Source organism: Acinonyx jubatus, chromosome B1 (assembly GCF_027475565.1).
Source record: "Acinonyx jubatus isolate Ajub_Pintada_27869175 chromosome B1, VMU_Ajub_asm_v1.0, whole genome shotgun sequence".
In the NCBI taxonomy this organism is placed as follows: Eukaryota; Metazoa; Chordata; class Mammalia; order Carnivora; family Felidae; genus Acinonyx; species Acinonyx jubatus.
In genome coordinates this window covers 80,375,635-80,398,226 of record NC_069382.1, presented here as the reverse complement: position 1 = coordinate 80,398,226, position 22,592 = coordinate 80,375,635, and the positions used below count along the sequence as shown (strand labels likewise).

Genomic DNA, 22,592 nt, shown 5'->3' with positions numbered 1-22,592 from the left:
ATGATCTTGATCATGGCAACAAAATGACTGAAAGCAAACATGTTTTAAAAATTGAGAGAATATCCATTAGCTTTAACTTAGTATATCTTGTGCCTGATGAAGCAGCACAGTGGCCAAACCTCCTTCTTCTGCTCTCCTACTTACCTGCTATCTTCTCCTTTCAGTCTTCAAGAAAAGCAGGAAGAGCAGGTGGTTGTCATTACCAATAAAAGAAAAAGAGAAAAAAATAGGAGTAAGAAGGGGGCTGATCCAGGCTTGTGTCAGAATTAGGAAGCAATATCTTGCACAAGCCATCGTGTTTCCTTTTCGTTTTTTAATCACTGTTTCTTAAAGAAAAAACATAATTGAGCATGCATCAACGTTGCAATAAGCTTCACTTATATGGTAAAACTCGAGCACATGTTAAATTATGCAGTTCGCTATATCCAGCCAGGACTTTCCAGTCCACCCAAAGTTTCCAGTAAAGTTCTGTTTGACCTTTGTATAAAAGACCACCTTTACTAGGTGACTTATTTTTGCTGCCCTCTTGGGTGGTCGAATGAGGCAGATTTCCGTGTTGAACAACATACAACCTTCTTTTTGCCAACTGAACATTACACTGGGATGTGGCTTGGAGGAACAGTTTCTCAATACTATAAACAACGGCTTTCTTGGAACAGCTTGTTGCTGAAGCATAAAGAGAGGTTACTCTTGGTTTAGCCTTGAGTAGCATATGAATTGGTTAAGGAAGTAAGTGTGGCTGACCCACCAAATTACAGTGGCCATAATATAATTAAGTTCAGTATCCTCCCTGGAGGCTGTAAGAAGTATTATTATGACACCAAACTTAAAGAAAAGGAATTTTTTAAGAGCCAGGAAATTAGTGAGAAGCAGTCTTTGGGGAAATGTTGCAAGGCTTAAAAAAAATCAGTAGAAACAACATAAAAGTTGTTCAAGGAAAAAGGCTGGTTAAAATGCAGAATTCTGTTATCTGTGATCCTGAGTGCATTTAATGTATCTTTTAAAAGAGTAGGAGGTCTTGGGATTAAAGATGCTATTGGAGTTAGGATGGGGAAAAAATAGGGAATTAAAGATGTATTCAAAATAGTGAAAACAAAGTAAAACTAGGAAATGTTCTTAAAAGAAAGCATTTGCTCTCTGCTTATCCAAATTAAGTGGTGCTTAAAAATAAAATTTCTAATAACAACTTAGACTAGTAAGTTATAGACTTCATATAGATTATGAAAAGGCCATTAAAGATGTAAATGACTCTGAGTAGAAAGAAGAGGACAGAGGATTGAGACTGTAGAGCTGTTTATGGGCTTGTCAGAAGGCCACAGCATTCTAGGCAAAGCAGCTTGGGTGGTTATCAGAGCTTCCCAAAGTCTTTAGTCCGGCCTCAACAGTCACAGGGACAAAAAGTTTCTCAGAGTATGTGTGAAAGCATAAACACTGAAAAGAAAGATGCTTAGTCTGGATTTCTTTCCAAATCATTGTTGTTCAAGGTATTATTCTTTGTTTCTTAGGCTCCATGACAGATTGGCTTAAAATAAGCGATCAAGTCGCCAGGGCAAGGGTGATCTATTCTTTGGTAACATACCACAGTTTTGTTGTTCTGTGTAATTGTTATATTTAGACAGTCCCCTCGTCATTCCTTGGTGACAACTGAATAATATAGCAGATAATCCTACTTATGTCTCCTTCGATATCCTAATAATATTGCCTTCATGTGTCCTGCCCAGAGACATTGCAATAAACATTGCTTTCATAAAAAAAGAGTGCTTTGACGTAGAGAAGAAGGACTGCCACTCGGTGTAAAGTGTGACCCTTCAGATGATGCTGGCCAAACAAATCAAGGGGCCGGATATAGTATCTGGCAAAGCCATCTTTATACAGCCAGTCTTCTGCATACCTTTAGTTTAGAGAAGAGGATGCGCCTTTGAAATTCCACTACCTTCCAGCGTTGATACAGAATACACATCCATTTAATCCTTGCAATAGTCCTATAATCGGGCATTGTTATTCTTATTTTATAGATAAAAAAAACTCATGTTCGGAAGAGTTAAGTTAACTTCTGAATGATAAATGTCTAGTAACCGGCAGAACTATGATTCAGATTCATGCGGTCTTACCCCAGTAATTATGCACAGTTCATCTAGTAACCATTCAGAATCCAATCTATGAACATTTGAAAACAATTTTGTTCCAGAATCAGCACTGATATCCAATGGGGCTGTCTTCTGTGACCATTACATAATAAACTAATAGAAAGTTAGCTCATCAAGTTCCTGCTCAAGGCAGCTTCTGTTTCCAAGTGGGGGTCAACCTTGGACTAACTTGTTGAAGCAGAAAAAGTAGCTACATTTGATTTGGCCTTGAGCAATATGAATTGTAAAGGAAGCCATATGTGGCTTGCCAGAAGAGCCCCAGTTTGATACTGGTTGACAGAGTGCCCTTCTGTAGAATTAATTATAGATTCTTTTTGAAGTTGTACGCAGCCAACAGGTGTAAATGCATTATTCATGCAGGTCTTAGGGAAAAGTTTCACCTGTGGTGAGATAAGCCTTTCCTATCCTGGGTGAGTGGGAAGTTTGATTTTTCTGCCAAAATAAATTGAGAGTCTAAATATTAGAACTTATGGGGAAGGGTTAGGCCCTTCTAATGTATTTGAAGAAGCCTGCGTTTCCTTCATTCTTTTGTTTTCCTAAGTCTCTTTTATACTCCAAAAGACACATATCACGGGGTGCATGTTAAGTGTCAAAGAAACGATGTAAAGTGGTATATATTAATTCTGCCAGATGAAACCCTGCGAGAATGGGAAGTGAGGAAATGCATCATCTGAGAAGTTATATGCAAAAATGGAAGGGTTGAGAATTCATTCTCATACACACAAATCTCAATTCTCTCGTGCCTCAAATTCTGTGTAAGATGTAATTACCTGTAAATTGAATGTGGATAAAGGATATGATGTTTTATGGGTTTAAAGTGGGGGCACCAAAAACGCTAACTATAAATGTCATCAGAGCGGAGCACCAAAAACTCTATAAATGTCATCAGAGCACTCATTCTCCATGAAGTTTGGGGTGGTATAAATGTCATCTAATGCCCATGCCATACCAATAGGCAGATGACTTTTGGGAGCTGATTTTAGATACTGAATCCATTTCAGTGACAGATGAATACCTTCCAAAGAGTTTGGGTCGCAAAAATGAAAAAAATCTTTTCACAGTATGCTGGATTGGGCCATACAATTGTCTCAGCCCATAGTGTTTAAGCTACACCTGCACATATGCAGTTTGAAAAGATAGTTTGACTTCAGAAAGCTTTTCTTAATGTATTTTATTTCACCCAGGAGGTGTTCTCTATAACAAACAGGAAACCTCACTAAATATAACCCAAAGTTTAAGCAATGGAAAGGCACATAGATGATGTCGTACATTATAAATATTTTTTGTACTTGCTAGTTTATTTCTAAGGAAATTATGAGAATGACATCATAATGATGACTGACTTTTATTAGTGTTTGTGCTCTGAAGCTCTAGACAAGTAGTTATAAGAAAAAACAAACTGTCTAGTGTTACTCCCTAATACTTTGCTTTATGTCTTCTAGTGACATTATCCTAGGAAGTGACTCTAGGACTACAATATTATCATTAGTTGCCTTTTACACATTTATCCTGAAGAACAACAATGTCGTAAAGCACAAACTTCTCCTAAACTGCATAATGGGAAATAATTACCTTTTATTTTTGTCTGAACTACTGCATCACTTTGTCTCCAGCTCGAAAAAAAATTTTAGGCTAATATTTTATTGTATATGTTAGCAATATGCTCCTTTGTTCTACCGATACCGAGGGGAAGTCATACCTTTTCTAGATAAATCCTTTTAAACGACTTACTTGATAAAATAAAGTCTTAAAAGAGTATAGTATAAACATATACACAATACATGAGATAGAGCTATAGGGTTTATAGTTTTCTATTCATATACTCAACAATAGTTGAGGGCCTATGAGGTATCAGTCATTGGGCTGAGTGCTGGGGTACAGTCAAAAAATAGTGAGACTTGACTTACATTGAAGATTTCTTTATGGTGTAGGGGCACTGGTAGGTACAGTCAACACCAAATGATATGACAGTGGTGTGGTATGCTAGCAATATGCAGAAAGCACTAAGTAGGAGAGGCCTGTTCAACTCTGGAGTCTGAGAGTAAATATTTTGCAGAAGAGCTGGATCTGGGTCTTTAAAGATCAGTGGATTCCTCCAGAGCAACTAAATAGGGATGGTCTTCTAAGCAGAGGAAGGATCCAAGTGTAAAGCCATCAGGATATGAAAGCCTAGGGGGCATGGAAGTTGCCTGGCTGAAATGGCAAGAACATGAGATCAAACAGCAGAAGTTAAGGCTGGAGAAAAAGGTTAGAGCTGTCTTGTGATGGGTCGGTCTTGTGTTCCCTATTAAATAATTTGGACTCATTCCTTAGGTGGTGAGAGTCAGAAAGTTTTGTTATTGTTTTAAGGGGGCCGCGTAAAAGGATCAGATAGGTTTTTCACAAACCTGTGTGAAAGAAGTAGGGTAAGGCTGCTCTAACAATCTGACAGTAAATAGAAAAAAAAAAAAAACTCTCATAGCCAAAGAAGAAAAATGAGTTGTCCTTTATCCTGTCCATGCTTTTCTTAACTCCATTTTGACTTATATCAGAAAATTAAAGGAAACTTCAAAGGAAACTTACCTTCATCTGTGTTTCAACCAGTGCAGTGGTTAGATGCTGAAGTCACTCCAGCATTGATAAGGGCAGTTCTGTCTCAGGCCATTTCCTTCTTCTAGACTATTCTGGAATGACATGTGATATTATACAAAATAATATTCATTGCACATTTGAAATTTCTCTAGACAATCTTACATGTATCTGTGATAGTCTGCTCTTTATCACATGTTGAGAAGATTGCCAGTTTTCCAAGAAAAGAAGTAATTTCCTTTATCATTTTTATAGCAATAAAAGGTAGGCTTCCAGATACCTGGATTTCTAATATTCACATGAACATGACCCTACATTTTGGTTATAAATGTAAGGAAAAAAATCCTTTAAAGGTTTTATATAATGCGTATTAATTTTGATAAGTAATTTTTTTTTAATATTTATTTATTTTTGGGAGAGCACAAGAAGGGGAGGGGAAGAGAGAAAGGGACAAAGGATCCGAAGTGAGCTCTGTGCTGACAGGATTGACAGCAGCGAGCCCGATGTGGAACTTGAACTCACAAACCTAGAGATCATGACTTGAGCCAAAGTCGGACGCTTAACAGACTGAGCCACCCAGGAGCCCCTTGATAGGTAATTTCACATTGCCTGAGTCCCTGATTCCCACAATCCAGGCTTATAGGTGGAACATAAAAGGCAATATATTTTGTGTCCGTAAATATTTTTAAAGGAGAAGAACAAAGCAGTTTGTTGATATTGCTGATATTTATGTCCATAATTTGGCTGATGAGTTGCTATTTCTAGAATTTGACTTTTTTAACCATATGATGAGTTTTTTTAATGTTTATTTATTTTTGAGAGAGAGAGCATGAGCGAGGGAGGGACAGAGAGAGGGAACAGAGAACCCAAAGCAGGCTCTGCGCTGTCAGCGCAAAGCCCAACGCAACGTGGGGCTCCAACCCACAAACTGTGAGATCATGACCTGAGCCGAAGTCTGACACTCAACTGACTGAGCCAGCCAGGTGCCCCTAACCATATGATGATTCTTGAAATATCTATATAGTTTTGTGTTAATGTATTTGTGTTTATGTTTTCTTTTTTAATATTCACACATCACATATAAATACAAACATAAGTATCCTTATTTATATAATTGAATGAGCCTATGTAGATTTAGATTTCATATATAAGAAAGCCTTTATAAATTGGTTCCTTTGTTTGATTTCAAATAATTACAAATATACAGTAAAACAGGCAGCTTTATTGCAAATGTCACACATGAGAAAACTAAGTGCCATTATCAGTGCCCCTTTCAAGGCCCTCACCCCTAAAGTCACTCATCACAAACACCATCAAATGAGGGGGAAAAAATCAAACATTTTATCTAACTGTAGTTTTCTACTTGAAACCATGAAAATGGAGAAAATAGTTTTCCCTATCAAAAATGAAAAACTTATTAGTGCTTAGGAGGAATAATTGAATTATCCTTTCTTCTGAAGCTGACCTTATACTTTTTGGGGGGTAGTGTCTTAGCTTGGGGTTATAGCTCTGGCAGAATAATCAATGAATGAATAAATGATTGTTCATCCCTGGTAATAATCTCAAACTTCCAATCCTTCCTACATTTAAGGATAGCATTCCTGGGCCCTCTGTCATGTACGTGAACTACAAGTCCATCCCTCTGCTCTCTAGCTTGAGGAAGAAAAGAGCTGATTGGTGAGCACCTAATATGTGCCAGCTAGTAACCGAGTTAACAGTTAACCGAGTGTTGGTAACTGTGAACCTTTCTTTTGTATATTTTTCATTAAAAAAGCAATCTTGTAAAGTAGAAGTTATAATTCATTTGCAGTACAAAAAAACCCTGAAGCTCAAGGGTATTGTATTACTTTCCCAGAGTCAAACAGCCTGTAAGTCACAAGGCAAGGATTCAAGCCCAGCTCTCATATTGAAGAACCCACATTTGTTCCACTCCATTAACATGTGCCCTCAGATACCGAGCACTCTCACAGCCAGAGAGCAAAGATGGGAGAGAATATATATAGTCTTTTTCTTTTCCCTTGCATCTCTCTTTTCCCAAAGAATCATACTCAGTAAAGCTTCTTTCTGGGAGATGGTATTTTTCTTTCCTTGGAATTTTCTTCCCTCTCAATCTCTGGCCGCCTAAAGTCCCAGCATGAATGTACATCTTTGGAGAGGCCTTCTCTGACCCCCTGGTCTAAATTAAATTCCCTCTGATATGCTTTCCCATAATACCCTCTTCTTTTATGTTATAACCCTTTTCAAAATTCAATTATGTATTTATTTGAGGGCTCACTTGTTTCAAGTCTCTTTCCGCAACTAGAATACAATAGCCCCAGCCATCGGGTACAATAACAGTGGCTGATTTCTATTGACTGCCACTGGTGTGTCGGGATCCATCCTATACTCTCTCCTTAACTACTTCTGGACAACCTATGAGATAGGAAATGCCCCTGTTTGGAAGGTGATTAAATGGAGACACAGAGAGGCCAAGTAACTTTTCCACATCAAAAAGCTAACAAGTGAAGGAGCCAGGTTCCAAACCCAGGCAATCTAAACCCCTGAGCCCATGCTTGTAAACATAAATGCATAGAAATTTGATGCACAGTGACACGGAAGCAACTGGCTTGCCATATTTACCCCTGATGATTGAGTGGAGTGCTGGGAATCTGAGAGCAAGGGATGTGCAGTAAGCAAAGGTAAATGGTAATGACATTACAGGTGTTGCAGAGAATGGATGCTTTATAAATACTTCATTTGATTTAGAACCAGGACCCTTTGTCTGCATGGTGAATCTGTGCATTAAAATGGGAATCATTTGTGTGCCATCAGTTTTGTTCAAATTGCTACATATGCTGAATTATAAACATTAGAAAACTCTAGTCTGTCTTTCACTCTTTGGCTCTTCCCTCAGGTTAACTAAGAACACAATCTCATGAAATTTGAATATCAGAAGTTCCCCAAATTCTGCCTCTTGGCCCCAAATTATAGCATCCCTAGATATATAAAGTAAGTTTTCCATAATATTAAGAATTATAAGAAACAGAGCTTCTTTGCACTGAAAACTGTCCTACTGTGACACTTCCATGGAAAAGGTGAACAGCCAGACATTGTCATCCTTATAATTAATCTTCATGTATTTGAGGCAAGGTATGTGTACTCAGAGTTTTTTCTTTCTGCTTTTTTTAAGTTTATGTATTTATTTTGAGAGAGTGAGCATGAGCAAGGGAGGGGCAGAGAGAGAGGGAGAGAGAGAATCCCAAGCAGGCTCTGCATCATCAGGTGCTAAGCCCAATGCGGAGCTTGATCTCATGAACCGTGAGATCATGACCTGAGTCAAAATCAAGAGTTGGATGCTTAATCATGTGAGCCACCCAGGCGCCCCTTTTTCTTTCTGAACTTAAGAAATCCAAGCCCTCCCTTTTATCTTTCTTTATAAATTCCATGGGACACCTGGGTGGCTCAGATAGTTAAGCGTCCTACTTCAGCTCAGGTCATGATCTTGCAGTTTGTGAGTTCGAGCCCCATATCAGGCTCTATGCTGACAGCTCAGTCTGAAGCTTACTTCGGATTCTGTGTCTCCCTCCCTCTCTGCCCCTCCCTGCTCACATTCTGTCTCTATCTCTCTCTCAAAAATAAATAATAAAACATTAAAAAAAATTTTAAAGATGCAAAGAATTTGATTTTGCTATTTTATTAATTGCAAGTTTAATTGACATACAAATCCTGTAAATACAAACCCTAATAGAAATAATTTTTAAAGTACCATAATTTTTATATGACCTTGAAGTTGCCGTAATATATTGCATAACTTTTCAAGAGGAGTCACATAGAGGAAACCTCATATTTTCTTAAATTTATTAGTGCTCCTTGGTGGTCTAAATGGTTTGGGTTTTCTTTTTTAAAGGTTTCTTTTCAAAGCAATAATCTTACTTAATTGTTTAATGTTTGTTCTCATATAAGTCAATTTGAGTTCTTAGAGTAACAATAGGAAATATATAATGGCAAAGAGCAGTGAAACATGGCTACGAAACTCAAGTATACTAGTGTTATATTTCTATATAATGATGTGAAGATAATGCTTTTAGCTGCATGACCACCATATTAGCCACACATCATAAACAACAAATTTGATAAAAGCAAGAGGTCAAATTCATTAAAAACAATTTTGTACTCTTTGCTGTAGTTAAGCATTTATTTTCAGTATTGTCATTTTCTTCATTGAAAGGACACTGAATCTCTTTTTTCTGACAGGAGAAAAAAGACTTTTCAAACCAGAAAGGTATAGATCAGATGAAACTCTCAAGGAAACATACCTTATAGTTCTAGGTTTAATGTTTAAAACAGAATGGTCAGACATTATGCCTCAAATATTTTAGTTTTAAGGATGGTAAGTGAAATCCTACTAGTCTATTTTATTTCATTAGTTTTCTAATTAAAAATTTTGTATTCCTAATAATTCCATAAAAATTTACTTTTATTCTTACAAATATTAGAATTATTAACCTTCATAAGACCCTTATTAATAAACTATGAAAAAATATGTTTCTTTATTATAGACAAAGTCATTCTTTTTTTTTTTAATTTACATCCAACGTATTTAGCATATAGTGCAACAATGATTTCAGGAGTAATCCCCTTACCCATTTAGCCCATCCCCCCTCCCACAAACCCTCCAGTAACCCTCTGTTTGTTCTCCATACTTAAGATAGACCAAGTCATTCTAAGAAAGATATTTCCAAGCTGCATGATGATAATAGAAGGACATCTTCTTTTTCCTACTCGTTTAAGTAAAATAAATTTGAGGGGTTTGTAGAAATTACTAACTAGCCTTGCCCAATATTTATCAACTTAATAATTTTTAAAAAATAATATACTTTAAGAATGATCCTGTGGGGGCACCTGGGTGGCTCAGTCAGTGAAGCATCCAACTTCAGCTAAAGTCATGATCTCATAGTTCGTGACTTCGAGCCCCGCATCGGGCTCTGTGCTGACAGCTCGGAGCCTGGAGCCTGCTTCAGATTCTATGTCTCCCTCTCTCTCTGCCCATCCCCTGCTCACACTCTGTCTCTCTCTCTCTCAAAAGTAAACATTTAAAGAAATTAAAAAAGAAAAACAAAAGAGTGATCTTATGAAGGAAATTCTTGAGAGAGTAAAAGGTGGAAAAATTGAAATTCCTCAAATATAAATATTTCCTTTATTCTGTAACATCACCTAATTTGTGGGGGTATGTATATTTTTGAATGGATGTACATTGTCTCATACATTTTTGAATAATCTTAAATTCTTCCTTAGTTTATAATTAATATCCAAATTTGAATCTAAATTCAGTATCTTTTATTCATATAAAAGTATTATATTACTCAATATTGCTCTGAGGTCATTTTCACGGTTGTTTGTCAATATCAAGAATGCATTTTTTTTTTTATCATAAATCTTAGAAGGGCATTTGTAGATAGAGTTTATTTTTGGTAGAGAGGAAGGATCATTGTGATCTGTATCGGTATCCTGAGAGAACACTCAAATGTTGGGGTTGATTTGTTTACTAAAGAAATTACTTTAGGGGCGCCTGGGTGGCTCAGTCAGTTGAGTGTCTGACTCTTGATTTTGACTCAGGTCATGATCTCAGGGTCATGTGATTGAGCCCCACATTGGGCTCCTGGGCTCCAGGAGAGCCTGCTTGAGATTCTCTCTCCCTTTCCCTCTGTCCCTCCCTGACTGGCACACATGCACAGGCACGCATTCTCTCTCTCTCAAATAAAAAAAAAAAAAAAAAGAAAAGAAAAAAGAAAATATATTACATCACGGTTAACTTTAGAGTACCTGAACACTATATGTATTTTTTTAACTAAAATAATAATGATAATAATGTTCCTATGGTGGCCAAGTATGTATATTTCAACTCTAAGATACATTCACATTACCTCCAGTCTTGCAAATCATTTATAAATAAGCCATTGGGAACAGATACCATCTAAATCTTCTGAAGAGATGTGGAATGATCTTTATCAAAACTATGTGGTGAGCCTGGTGCTAAATAGAAGTATAATGTGCCTCTCCATGCCTGCAATTTTCTGAAGTCTGAAAGTTCTCTGAATGATATGGAGCAAGACAATACTTCCTGTGCATATTTTAAATGTACTCCTCACCTGGTGAAAATTTAAGACTACACATGCTGTATTTCAAAATTACATTCCCTTCCAAAATCTTACTATTTTACAGGTCAGTTGAATTTGAGGATGGCTCCGACCACTCTATTGACTGTAATCGCTATCTTATATTCAACTAGCATGTTGGAATGTGCAAAGTGATTTCACATTCTTTGATTATCTGAGCAACCTTACGAGAGGGCAGAAAAATAATTTACTAAGAAGTTTTCACTTGCTCTGTTAAATAACCAAGTAACCCCTTTGAAAGGATTCTTGAGTGTTCTGCCCTGTTTCTTGGTGGTATGTTAGCTTTTGTGTATGTTTCATTTAAAAACAGGTGAGAAATACCACCTCCCTCATGTTTAAATAATGATTTATTTAGTTATTTTAACCCCCCACTTAACTTACAAAAATATTTGGGTGCTTAACATTGAGAAGGACAGGTATATTAAAATTTGTAAGCAGGAGAAAAAAGAAAGGAGCACAATAGTAATGGAGAGAAAGAATAAAAGAGGTTTGAAGGAGAATAGAAATATTCTACAATGGCAGTCATGGGCTTACAAAAGCTAATTGTGTTCATCTCATCACATACCCGTAAGTGACATCAAGTTGCCAGTTTGAAATTGGCCATGGTGAGAGTACTTATACCATGGACATATACACAAATCAGGAATTTCTTTTTACAGATAGTTTATCAGCCCATTGCCCTAAAACCTAAATTAATTTTTGTGTTAAAATAACTGAGATATAACCTTCATTTTATTCCCTCACAAAACTTTGGAAATTTAAGTAGAGCTGTTTAAATAATGCCTCAAGCCATGAACAGAAAATACAATCTATCCATTGTTTGTTCATTTCTTCATTTAGGAAATAGTTGGTGGGGCAATGTAACATAATAGTTCACATTATTTGTCCTCCAATCACAGACAATCTCTGCTTTGCCACTTCTTGTTGTGCATTTTGGACAATTTACTCAAATCCCCTATGCCTCTGTGTCCTTCTCCAGAAAATAAAGACAATGATAGAATAGTATTAAACTCTAGAGTTCTTATAAAGTTTCAACAAGATAATGCTTGCAAATTGCTTAGCATGGTCTCAGGCACATAATAAGAATTCAATACATGTTACCTTCTATAACAAGGCTTCCACTGTAGATGAGATCCTTTGTAAGAAACCAGAAATACCAAGATGAGATCCCTGCCTTCAAGAAGCTTACAGTCTAGTGGAGAATTGTTCTGGTTCCTAATTTACATATCTGGCATTTTGCTGTGTCTAACAAGGTAGCTGCCCAATATTTTATCTGTTTACAGTTCGATCTAGAAATGTGTACATTTTCAAATCTAAGGTCTAACAAGTATTAAATCTCTAGGCTGTAATAGCAAAGCTTAGTATAGCTCCAATTTTTTTTAAAATTATCATTTGTATTCATTTTTAATTCCCATGAATATTACAGTTTTTGCCAAACTCTTGTTAATTTATTTTCATGCAGCCTAAACACACAGCATTAGAGCTGTGCTTTCTCTAAATGTTTACAACATCTCTATAAATTTTCCTTTTTCTAAAAAGCATTTAGGGCTAGGATTTTGTTTTTGAGAAGAATTTATACTTTTTGTAGTTTTATTATTTTTCTATTATTTCAAATAGATGCTTCCCACAATTTAATTTTATTGAAGTACTTCTTTTTCTTTTAGAAAAGTTGTTTTGGAAAACTGAACTTTGGAATACCACAGATACCATTATCCTTTGACACATATTAAGACAAGTGGTCCCTAGTGTTCAAGCCATTCCCTGGCATCATGTTGGATTTCTTGAGCAGCGTATATTACCAGTTCTACAGCAGTTCACGACTGCCAGGACAAAATAAAAGGTCCAAGTCCATCCACCATCTAATATGCCATACTGTATCAAATATCATGGTTAAAATAGGTAAAAAGCTTAGGGAAAAATAGAAATATGAAACACCATTCCATCTGACAGATGTAAAGTTTATATAAAATCATGTACATCCATAATAAAATATTATGACCATAATAGTTTTTAAGTATATAATTGAGCATTTTTATACGTTTTTCCCTGTAGGTGTGAGACAGCAAAAGAATATTAGTATTTGGACTAAGAAGCCACTGGGAAGCCGGATTTCTAGAAAAGAACCATTTCTAGTATCTTTCCTCTGTGTAGGTCATAACTTAAACCCAGCATGACTGATTTATTTTGTTTATGTTTAAAAAGAGTGGGGAAGAGAATTGTTGAGGAAAGTTAGTGGTCTAGTGGTTTCCATCCAGAATAGCTCCCATTTGTACTTTTTTAGTCTGTTTTTGCATTCGCTTCAGAAGACAAAATGTACCATCCTAAGCATAGATGCAACACGGACCAATTGCTACATAACAGAAATCATACACCTCACAAAACACTTCCTAAAAACTGTGAATGGCTGGGTAACCTCCAGCAGCTCTCCAACTTCATTTGAAACAGGACAGACTGTTTTCTTTGTCAAGGGAGTGTGGCGGAGATGCTCTTGGGTTCTGCAAGCATTTGAGAATTGTATATAATTTCTTGAAGAACTAGAACAGTGAGTAAATACGATTAAGCAGAAATGAGGCTTCAAAGAGACAAGACAGTGCCTCAAAGAGCATACAGTTATCATGAAACCAAGAGAATAATTGGAATGAGTTAAGGACATACCTAAAAGAAAAGCCAAATATGGGGAAAAAATAGAGGAAATTTTAAAGAAAAGGAGCAAACTAGTACCATAAGTGATAGTTCCTCAGCACGTTCTGGCTAGTTTCATCCCCAGAGAACAATGAAAGTGAGGAAAGCCAAAAGTGTGAATAATAAAATGACACAAGATATTTTATAAAAATGTGAATTTCCAAGTAAGATTTGCATGACTGGAAGACTACCAAATTTTTCCTGACTACTCTCTAACTTCAGATTTTCAATAGAGTTGATCATGATCTCCTTCTCCCCAGCAAGGAGGATGGGCTAAAGAACCGCCCAGATTTTTTCTGGAGTGTTTTCTGACACCAAATGAGAAAGTTTTTTCCTCATACTAACCAATCATCCCAACACCAACTGGGTGTCCTACGATTCACTTCAATTCTGATGCTAGCTATCTGGAATTAGCCCAGACAGTACTGATTAAGGGCTTTGTCCCACAAGACTTCCTCCACTTCAGGTACCAGTTGCAAATAAGGTGCCTAGGCTGCCCACATTTCTGCCCAGCTGACTATAAATTCAGAGGTTCCCATTAGCCTCCCCTCAGACTTAATAACTTACAGAACTAAAAAAATTGCTTTACTTACTATTGCTGGTTTATTATAAAGTCTACAACTCAGGAAAAGCCAGACGGGAGAGATTCATATGGCAACGTATGGGGGAGGGAGATGTGGAGCTTCCTGCCACCCTCCCAGCACCTCAATATGTTGACCAACCCAGAGGCTACCTAAACCCTGTTGTTTAAGGTTTTTATGGAGAATTTATTATAGATGACTGATCAAATCATTAGGTGTGATGATTAGATCCTGTGTGGTGGTGTTTGAACTCAATTTCATCTCTCTCCCTTCCCTGGAGGTTGGAGGTTGGGGTGGGGGTTGGGGGTTGGGGGTTGGTACGGTTGGGCTGAAGGTTCCAATCTGCTAATCATGTTTTTGGTTCCTCTGGCTACCAGTCCTCATCCTGAAGCTATCTAAGAGCCTGCCAAGAATCCCTTCATTAGCATAGACTCAGGTAAGGTTGGCAGGGTTTATTGTGAATAACAAAAGACACCCCTGCCTACCCTTCCCATAAGCTAACTCAGGGTCCTCAGGGAATTGATTCCTCTTATAAGACCAAGTTAGACTTTTGAAACTACTGAAAAGCAATGCTTCTCATATTTTCTAGGAGTTGTGAAGAAATTAACACACTACAGTATGTTTCAAAATTTATGAACAAAACAAAATAATAGTTTTAGTGAGCTTAAAATCCTCTAGTTAGTAGAAATGGTTTGTCTACATTTTATTTTTACCTTCTTTGCATCCTGTGATTAATACAGCAGTTTTGCTCTTGACTGAGTTCATATATGCCCACATGTTACCAGGTGGTCTTCCCCTTCTCTTCCTCCTCCTCAACTGTGAAAGGTGTTCTCACTTCATTTTGAAGGGTGTTGGTTGTTCTTTCATTATTAACAGCTAAGAGAGAGTGCTTGCTGTGGTAAACCTTTCCTTAAGTATCTCTGTGAACTTGTACATGAACTTCATTTGTCTTCTCATTCAGGATGCTCCCAGTAGGGCACGGCCAAGATGAGTCAGGTCATAAGTACTTTTGATCCTTTTTTAAAAACTGATTAAAATATCCATGTAGTAGGCAGAATAATGGCCCTCCCCAAAAGGTGTCCTTGTCCTAATCCCTAGAATATGTTACTTTACACACAAAAGGGAATTAAGGTTGCAACAGAATTGAATTGCTAAATGGCACATAGGGAGATTATCCCAGATTACCTGGGTGGGCTCAGTGTCATCACAAATTCTTAAAAGTGTAAGAGGGAGTAGAGGATGTCTGCATGGTGCCATAGGAGAAAGATACATCCCTTTAACTGGTTTTTGAAGATGGAGAAAGGAGGAGACAAACGAAGGAATGCCAGATGACTTCTAGAAGCTGGAAAGGAAAAGGAAATGGAGTATCCCCTAGAGGTTCCAGAAGGAAGCACAGCCCTACGGACACATTTATTTTAGCCCAGTGAGACCCATGTTGGATTCTAACTTACAGATTTTAAGATCATAGATTTGTGTTGTTTCAAGCCACTAAGTTAGTGGCAATTTTTTTACAGCAGCAATGAAAAGTGAATACTTCTGGCATTGTGTTTGAATGAACAATTCTCAAACTAACCTATTTCTCATTTCTGAGCTGCAAAAGGTTCTAGTCTAAAAGAAGCAAAGGAGGGGCCCATGTTGGTTTCCAAGTTCTCTTGTTCCTTTCCTGGTGTGCACCAACAAAATGTAGACATGTGAATAACAAGTAAAAAGGGAGCTGGGATGATCAGCCTTGTAATAAAAGTATATATTTATAGGGAACTAAAAATAGCATCAGTCTATCCCTATGTTAATTCTCAGAAACTTCTTCATTATTAAGAGAACACGAATTCTACCAGAGGTCCTCATTCATACCTATGTCATGGGCATAAAATAAATTGGAAGATGGTCTTACTATTTGCAGAAACTCTACCTAATATTCTTCAGGTAATTTAGATATCATAAAACCAAGCTTTTTTCTTTTCCTTTCCAAGTTTTAGAGTGGAGAAACCTGAGATGCTAATATACTAATTAGCCTGTGTGTCCAAAGTTACCCAGAATATGTATTTATTCCCTTTAATACTCGTTTTTTTGGGCCATGCACATTTATAATGGTGTAGCAGTGTTTAACTGTCTCCTTTGCACCCCAAAATCAGCATCACAAAGAAGTATGGTGGGAGTGAAACAGCTAAAAACTTACCTTGTTATCTGACTTTGTTATCTGCTTTCATGTATACTGTAAGCTTCCAAAGGACAGAGATTGGTTCTTATTGGTCATCTAGTCTTGTCCCTAGTGCCAAGTACAATGCCTAACACATAGTAGGTATTCAATGAATATTTGTTGAATGAATGTTAAATACAGACTTTTTTTTACAAAGATTATACATAACAAGGCATATCTTGAACTTAGCACTGCATTATTTAGTTTAATTTACATTTCATTGCTTTCTCAATACCATAAGGCCATTCTGTAGGCTACCAAGCTTGAAGCTAGTCACTTGCCAAAGAGTCACTAAGAAAAACTGTGAAGAAGTGAGAAATGGTGCTTCTAGTTCAGTGTTACCCAGTCTTGTTTCCTAAAATATACAACCCTGAGAAAGGTTAAGGCAAATTTTAAAGATAGAAATCAGAAAAAATTAACTTTAACCACATTGAAAGTATGAAGGGACTGTTTTTCTTAAAAATCAATGAGAGATCATGCCCACCATTTCTCTTAAAAAAGAAAAAAAGGGGTGCCTGGGTGGCTCAGTCAGTTAAGCATCTGACTTTGGCTCAGGTCATGATCTCGTGGTTTGTGAGTTTGAGCCCCACATTGGGCTCCACACTAACAGTGCTTGGGATTCTGTGTCCCTCTCTCCCTCTCTGCCCCTTCCCCACTTGCGTGCATACACATTTTCTCTCTCAAAATAAACTTTTTCTAAAAAAAAGAAAAGAAAAAGTACTTTCTATTATAATCATTTTATCATTACCTTTCTTTTTCCAGTAGATACTTCCCTTTTCTTCAAAGAAGAGGAATATTAGTCAACTGGTTAGAACTTTGATGTGTTCATCAGGGAAGAGTGTCCCAAAACTATAGGACTAGATCTGATCTTGTATTTACATTAAAGTCGTCAATACTCTCTGTTTGGAGTTTTTGTCTCTTTTCTGTTGACCCTGTGAAATTGCTCTGAAAGCTGAACGATACCTAGAATGGCAGTTAACTACTCATTTAAAGTCTCTAGGAGAATTTTATGATTTACTCTGAAACATGGGTCAATCTCAAGGTTTTCAAGTATACAGGGACGTTATTTTCAAATCATTCACCTACCTGTGCTTGGTGAGGGGCTGTCCCAAAGTCGGTGCAGTTTGAGAAGGCTGAACAAAGGGGAAGGAAGTTCCCAATGGTAGCCTAGGATGCTTGGATGAAAAGTTTCTGGCAGTTAACTTTAACAAAACAAAAAAGGGCATTATGCAAACAGAGGGAACACTGAAGTGTTCTTTCTAAATTACTCGGAGCCCATTTCTAGCATTCTAGCAGTGGTGTATGTTCCTGGAAGTGTGCACATAAAGCATTCGGTATTAATAATGAAGTACAAAGTATAATGTGAATGTTTTGATAAATCACTGCTTTTCACATGAGTCAGGATAAGCATTTTGGACCTTGGCGAATGTTTTCAAAAGTATAAGGTTAGAAGTCAATGTGTTTTTGAAAGGAATGGCTTCCTAGACCGCGACTCTTCCATTTGCCATTCTATTAATTGTTTTTCTTCCTTTTTAGCCAGCTTGGCTGAACTAATCACTAGAGGTTCATTCTCCCCAGATGCTCACTAGAAACAACTTGATAATTTGACATTTCTGGAAGGAGTGCATGATTTTTAATTCCATAAAGCGACACATAATTGAGAGGAGAAGATGGGGAGTAGTAAGAAGAGAGTCAGTAACATGCACACAAGGGCTTCTCCCTGAGCCTGGACAGCTGGTCTGCGGGTCTGCCCTGCCTCCAGGCTCCAGCGCTCAGGATCTCAGGCTGGGCAGTTTCCTGGTGAAGACTATCATTGAAGCCTCCCATGTCCGGTGGTGTTTGTGGCCTTTTGGCCTCAAATAGACCCTGCCTCAAAATTAAACCTTTCATGCCCAATCAACATATTTCTCCATATAGATCTTGAAAAATCACCCGGACCTCAAAGATAGGTTTGCATTTGTGAGGAAAATCATGATGTGTCGGTAACATACTTTAAACAGATGATCTAATTCTGATGGCCAATTCAAGGTAAATTTTGGCCTGTCGATACTTTAATCTCCTGACGGTGGTGGTATACACCCCCTCTTCCCAATCTCTGAACATTTAGGAGCCATGTTATGCTACATAGTTTACAAAGCTAATTTTGAGATACACTAGCATATTTATATCATCCATTAAATTTTTTTATCACTATCGTTAAGAGAGTATTTCTCTGAAATAACTTAAGAGTAATTAGTCATGTGTCTAAGAGCCAACCAGATCACTATCTGGAAGCTGACTTTAAAATACGAAATCATAGGGGCGCCTGGGTGGCTCGGTCGGTTGGGCTTCCGACTTCGGCTCAGGTCATGATCTTACAGTCCGTGAGTTTGAGCCCCGCGTCAGGCTCTGCTGACAGCTCGGAGCCTGGAGCCTGTTTCAGATTCTGTATCTCCCTCTCTCTCTGCCTCTCCCCTGCTCATGCTCTGTCTCTCTCTGTCTCAAAAATAAATAAAAACATAAAAAAAACATAAAAAATAAAAATAAATAAATAAAATACGAAATCATATCTAATATAATTAAACAAATGTAAATCCTACATCCTAAAAACTTCAGAATTACTGACTTTTAAAAAAATTGTTTTCATTTATTTTCTTGTAATTCAAATGTCTCATTACGTTTCTATATTTGGCACCTTAACAAATGCCAGTGATGCCCCCACATTCATTTATGTGACAGGTGAATCTCTAAAGTGAACAATTACCTTCTGTCACTTGTGGATTTGTTTAAATCTCTTTCCCTATCTCTCTATAGTGCATGAATTCTACATTCCTAATTCCTGAAAAGCAGTGAGTACAGTTCTAAGCCATGTTGCTATCCAACTCAAATTGTATCTCAGATGATTTGATTAAAAACTATAAAAGAACTGCTTTCAGCAAAAGCTCCTTATAGTGGAACGCAAATATTTGTGAAGTGGGTATAAAGTACTTACCCTGCACTTCAGCTTTAAAGTGAAATACATTCGGAAGAGGAATTAATCACAAACTAAATCCCACCCCTCAGCTTTCTTATACATCCATCAAAGAGATTTAAATGTGCTTTTCTACAATCAATTCTTAGTCATGCATCTCAGCTTTCAACATCTCATAAGAAGAGATATTTGCTTAATGAAGTTATTTAAAAAAGCAACATCAAATCAATACTAAAATCACTCTAAGAAAAAAAATCACTCTAAGATCATCTGAAAAATAGAGGCTCATTTTCATTCATCACAGTCATTAGATCCATCCCCTTCAATGAGATTGTTTTGATTAAAATTAATATTAAGCATATTGTAGCTTACAAATGAAGAGGTTGGCTTTTTTGACATTTCAATTATGCTTTGGTAGTTCTGGAATATTTGCATCCACTTTCTTTTTTTTTTTTTTTTCCAACGTTTATTTATTTTTGGGACAGAGAGAGACAGAGCATGAACGGGGGAGGGGCAGAGAGAGAGGGAGACACAGAATCGGAAACAGGCTCCAGGCTCTGAGCCATCAGCCCAGAGCCTGATGCGGGGCTCGAACTCACGGACCGCGAGATCGTGACCTGGCTGAACTCGGACGCTTAACCGACTGCGCCACCCAGGCGCCCCTGCATCCACTTTCTTATTTATACACTCTTAAAAGTGTTTCCACTTTGGATGGCATCTCTCAGAAAGCAGTTTTTCTCTAATCCAAGAGATAAATCAAACAATGGTTATTAAAAGTGAGCTTTTATACCTACAACTTAAAAAAAATTTAATGTTTATTTATTTTTGAGAGACAGAGAGAGAGAGACAGAGCATGAGTGGGGGAGGGGCAGAGAGAGAGGGAAGGACAGAACCCAAGGCAGGCTCCAGTCCCTGAGCTGTCAGTGCAGAGCTGGATGCGGGGCTCGAACCCACAAACCACTAGATCATGACCTGAGCTGAGGTCGGACACTCAGCCCGCTGAGCCATCCACTACACCCCGCCCCATGCCCACAACTTTAAATTCTTCAGTCCATGTAGAATCCCACCACACACAGCTCTGTGCTTCGGTAGTAACACATGGTCTTCTGGGGGAGAAGAGCAAAAGAGTGCTTCCATTACCAAGCATAAACTTGTGAAGAAGTTGTAGTGTTCGAGACTTATTTCCCTCCCTGTAAGATTTCCAAGGGGTAACTTCTAGCTGTTTGCCTCAGGAGACGAGACAGGTAATGAAGTAGCGGGGGTAAGGTGATGTCCTAGCAGTTGCTTCATTTCAGTTTCTGTGTCGTATTCTTCACCAGTTTGGATAATGCCTCAGACTACAGAGAAAGCCCTCACTGGCTTACTAGAATTTGAACTTTTAAGTCTCTGATCTAGATAATTTCAGATACTATAATTTCATTATAGAAATTCCGGGACCACTTGTGGGATAAAGCAAATGCTAAGACCATATTGAGTTTCATCAAGCTGAATTAGCAGGAAAATAAAGATAAAATGCCTTTCTATTTAAGAACATAATGATGTTTTAATTGTTACAGCATTTGGCATGCCTAATGTATACAATCCTTGACATTCATGTAATAACAAAGAAAGTTGTTTGGGACCTTTTTTTTTTTTTTTATTTCCTAGTGTCCCCTTTCTCTCTAGCATTTCTCCCACACCCGTCCCAGCCCTGGTGTTTAGCTCCCCTCCCGTTTCTCCATCCTTCTGTGAAGAAAAGCTCGATGCTGTGAAAGGGTATGTGTAAAAATACCTCCTTCCTCTGTAGATAGGCCAAGGCTGCTTATTACCTAGTTATGATGAACAGACCACCATCGTTGTGACAAGTGATGTAGATGCCTCCAGGGTAAAACAAAGGTTTACATATTACACAAGCAATTTAACTGTTTTCTAAACATATTGCCAAGACAGTGGGAGTTGGCAGCCCACACTGTGTTTTAGGTTTGGGAGACTTGGATTAGAAGTGACTGCTGATTATGAACCTTTTTATTTGTCTTCTATGAGCTACAAGCAAAGAATCACAACAGTTAAACTTGTCCTCCTAGCTTCCCAAGATTGCATACACAAATCACTGGACAAAAGTGGTGTAGGGGTCTTGTGCATAGAGAGCCACACAAGACAACTGTCTTGTTCTAACCCTTAAAGAGTTCCGCAGGGTGAAATGTTTCATGATCTTTTTTTGTGCAGTGGGCAAGGAAGAAAAGAGTTTGGGCAAAGATTATCCAGAAGAAAAGAAAGAGACTCTTTTGGGGTTCCAGTTGAAACACAATAAAGAACATAATTAACTTCACAATTCTTTGTGTTTTTCATTTGACTGCAGGGAGGAGATGAAAGAGGTCTGCTAAGCCTCGCATTCCATCCCAATTACAAGAAAAATGGAAAGCTGTATGTGTCTTATACCACCAACCAAGAACGGTGGGCTATCGGGCCTCATGACCACATTCTTCGAGTTGTGGAATACACAGTATCCAGGTATCACTCACTACAATGCACTGAGGCATAAATAGTTTTCAATCTTATCTTCTCATTATCTCTTCCTAATTATTTTAGAAACAAAGGTGACCGTAATTAAACCACAATCTCCACCTTGCTGAAAACCCCCTATGTGTCCTTAAGGAGAATTGAAAAAAATGATAGCTTTGTCACTTTTCCTCTCTTATCTTTCAGCTTAGGTGCTACTTCTGAAACAGAAAATAACGTAATTTTTCAGTAGTTTTTATTAGTTCCATTTCAAGCATGTTTCCTTATTTACATGCCAAGTGTTTACTCCCCTAATTTGTGTACCATTTTTACCTTCTAGTGGATTCACCTAAACACCTTTAACAATCATGGTATTGTTTCCTCCCCCAATGTAGAAAAAATCCCCATCAAGTTGATTTGAGAACAGCCAGAGTATTTCTTGAAGTGGCAGAACTCCACAGAAAGCATCTAGGAGGGCAACTGCTCTTTGGCCCTGAGGGCTTTTTGTACATCATTCTCGGTGATGGGATGATCACACTGGATGATATGGAAGAAATGGATGGGTTAAGGTAAAAAAGAAAACAAAACCAAAAACGTTCCCCTTGATGTTCAAATGTCTTAAGTGTCAGCCGGGGAAAAAGGGTCAGAGCAGTGAGTTAAGAGCTGTCTTTGGGAAAAAAAAAAAAAAAAAGAACTGTCTTTGAATTATGTCTCCTTGGTTAAACATTTAACTTTTCTTATGGGTGTTTGCATTTGTAAAATGAAAAATTCAGTAATATGCTGATGATATTTTTGGAAGTCGCTATACCCAGATGCTCTAGAATGCATCAGTGC

General features: G+C 37.6%; 1 protein-coding gene across 3 annotated transcripts in view; it reads left to right on the top strand.

Moving 5' to 3' along the window:
- HHIP (hedgehog interacting protein) overlaps nt 1-22,592 on the top strand; it is a 96,003-nt gene that overhangs the window by 36,892 nt on the left and 36,519 nt on the right. For all 3 annotated transcript variants that reach the window (XM_053216912.1, XM_053216911.1, XM_015081669.3), the window contains exons 5-6: nt 21,619-21,770; nt 22,154-22,327. In XM_053216912.1, the coding sequence (XP_053072887.1) occupies nt 21,619-21,770; nt 22,154-22,327 (326 nt within the window). The remainder of the gene's footprint in view (nt 1-21,618; nt 21,771-22,153; nt 22,328-22,592) is intronic.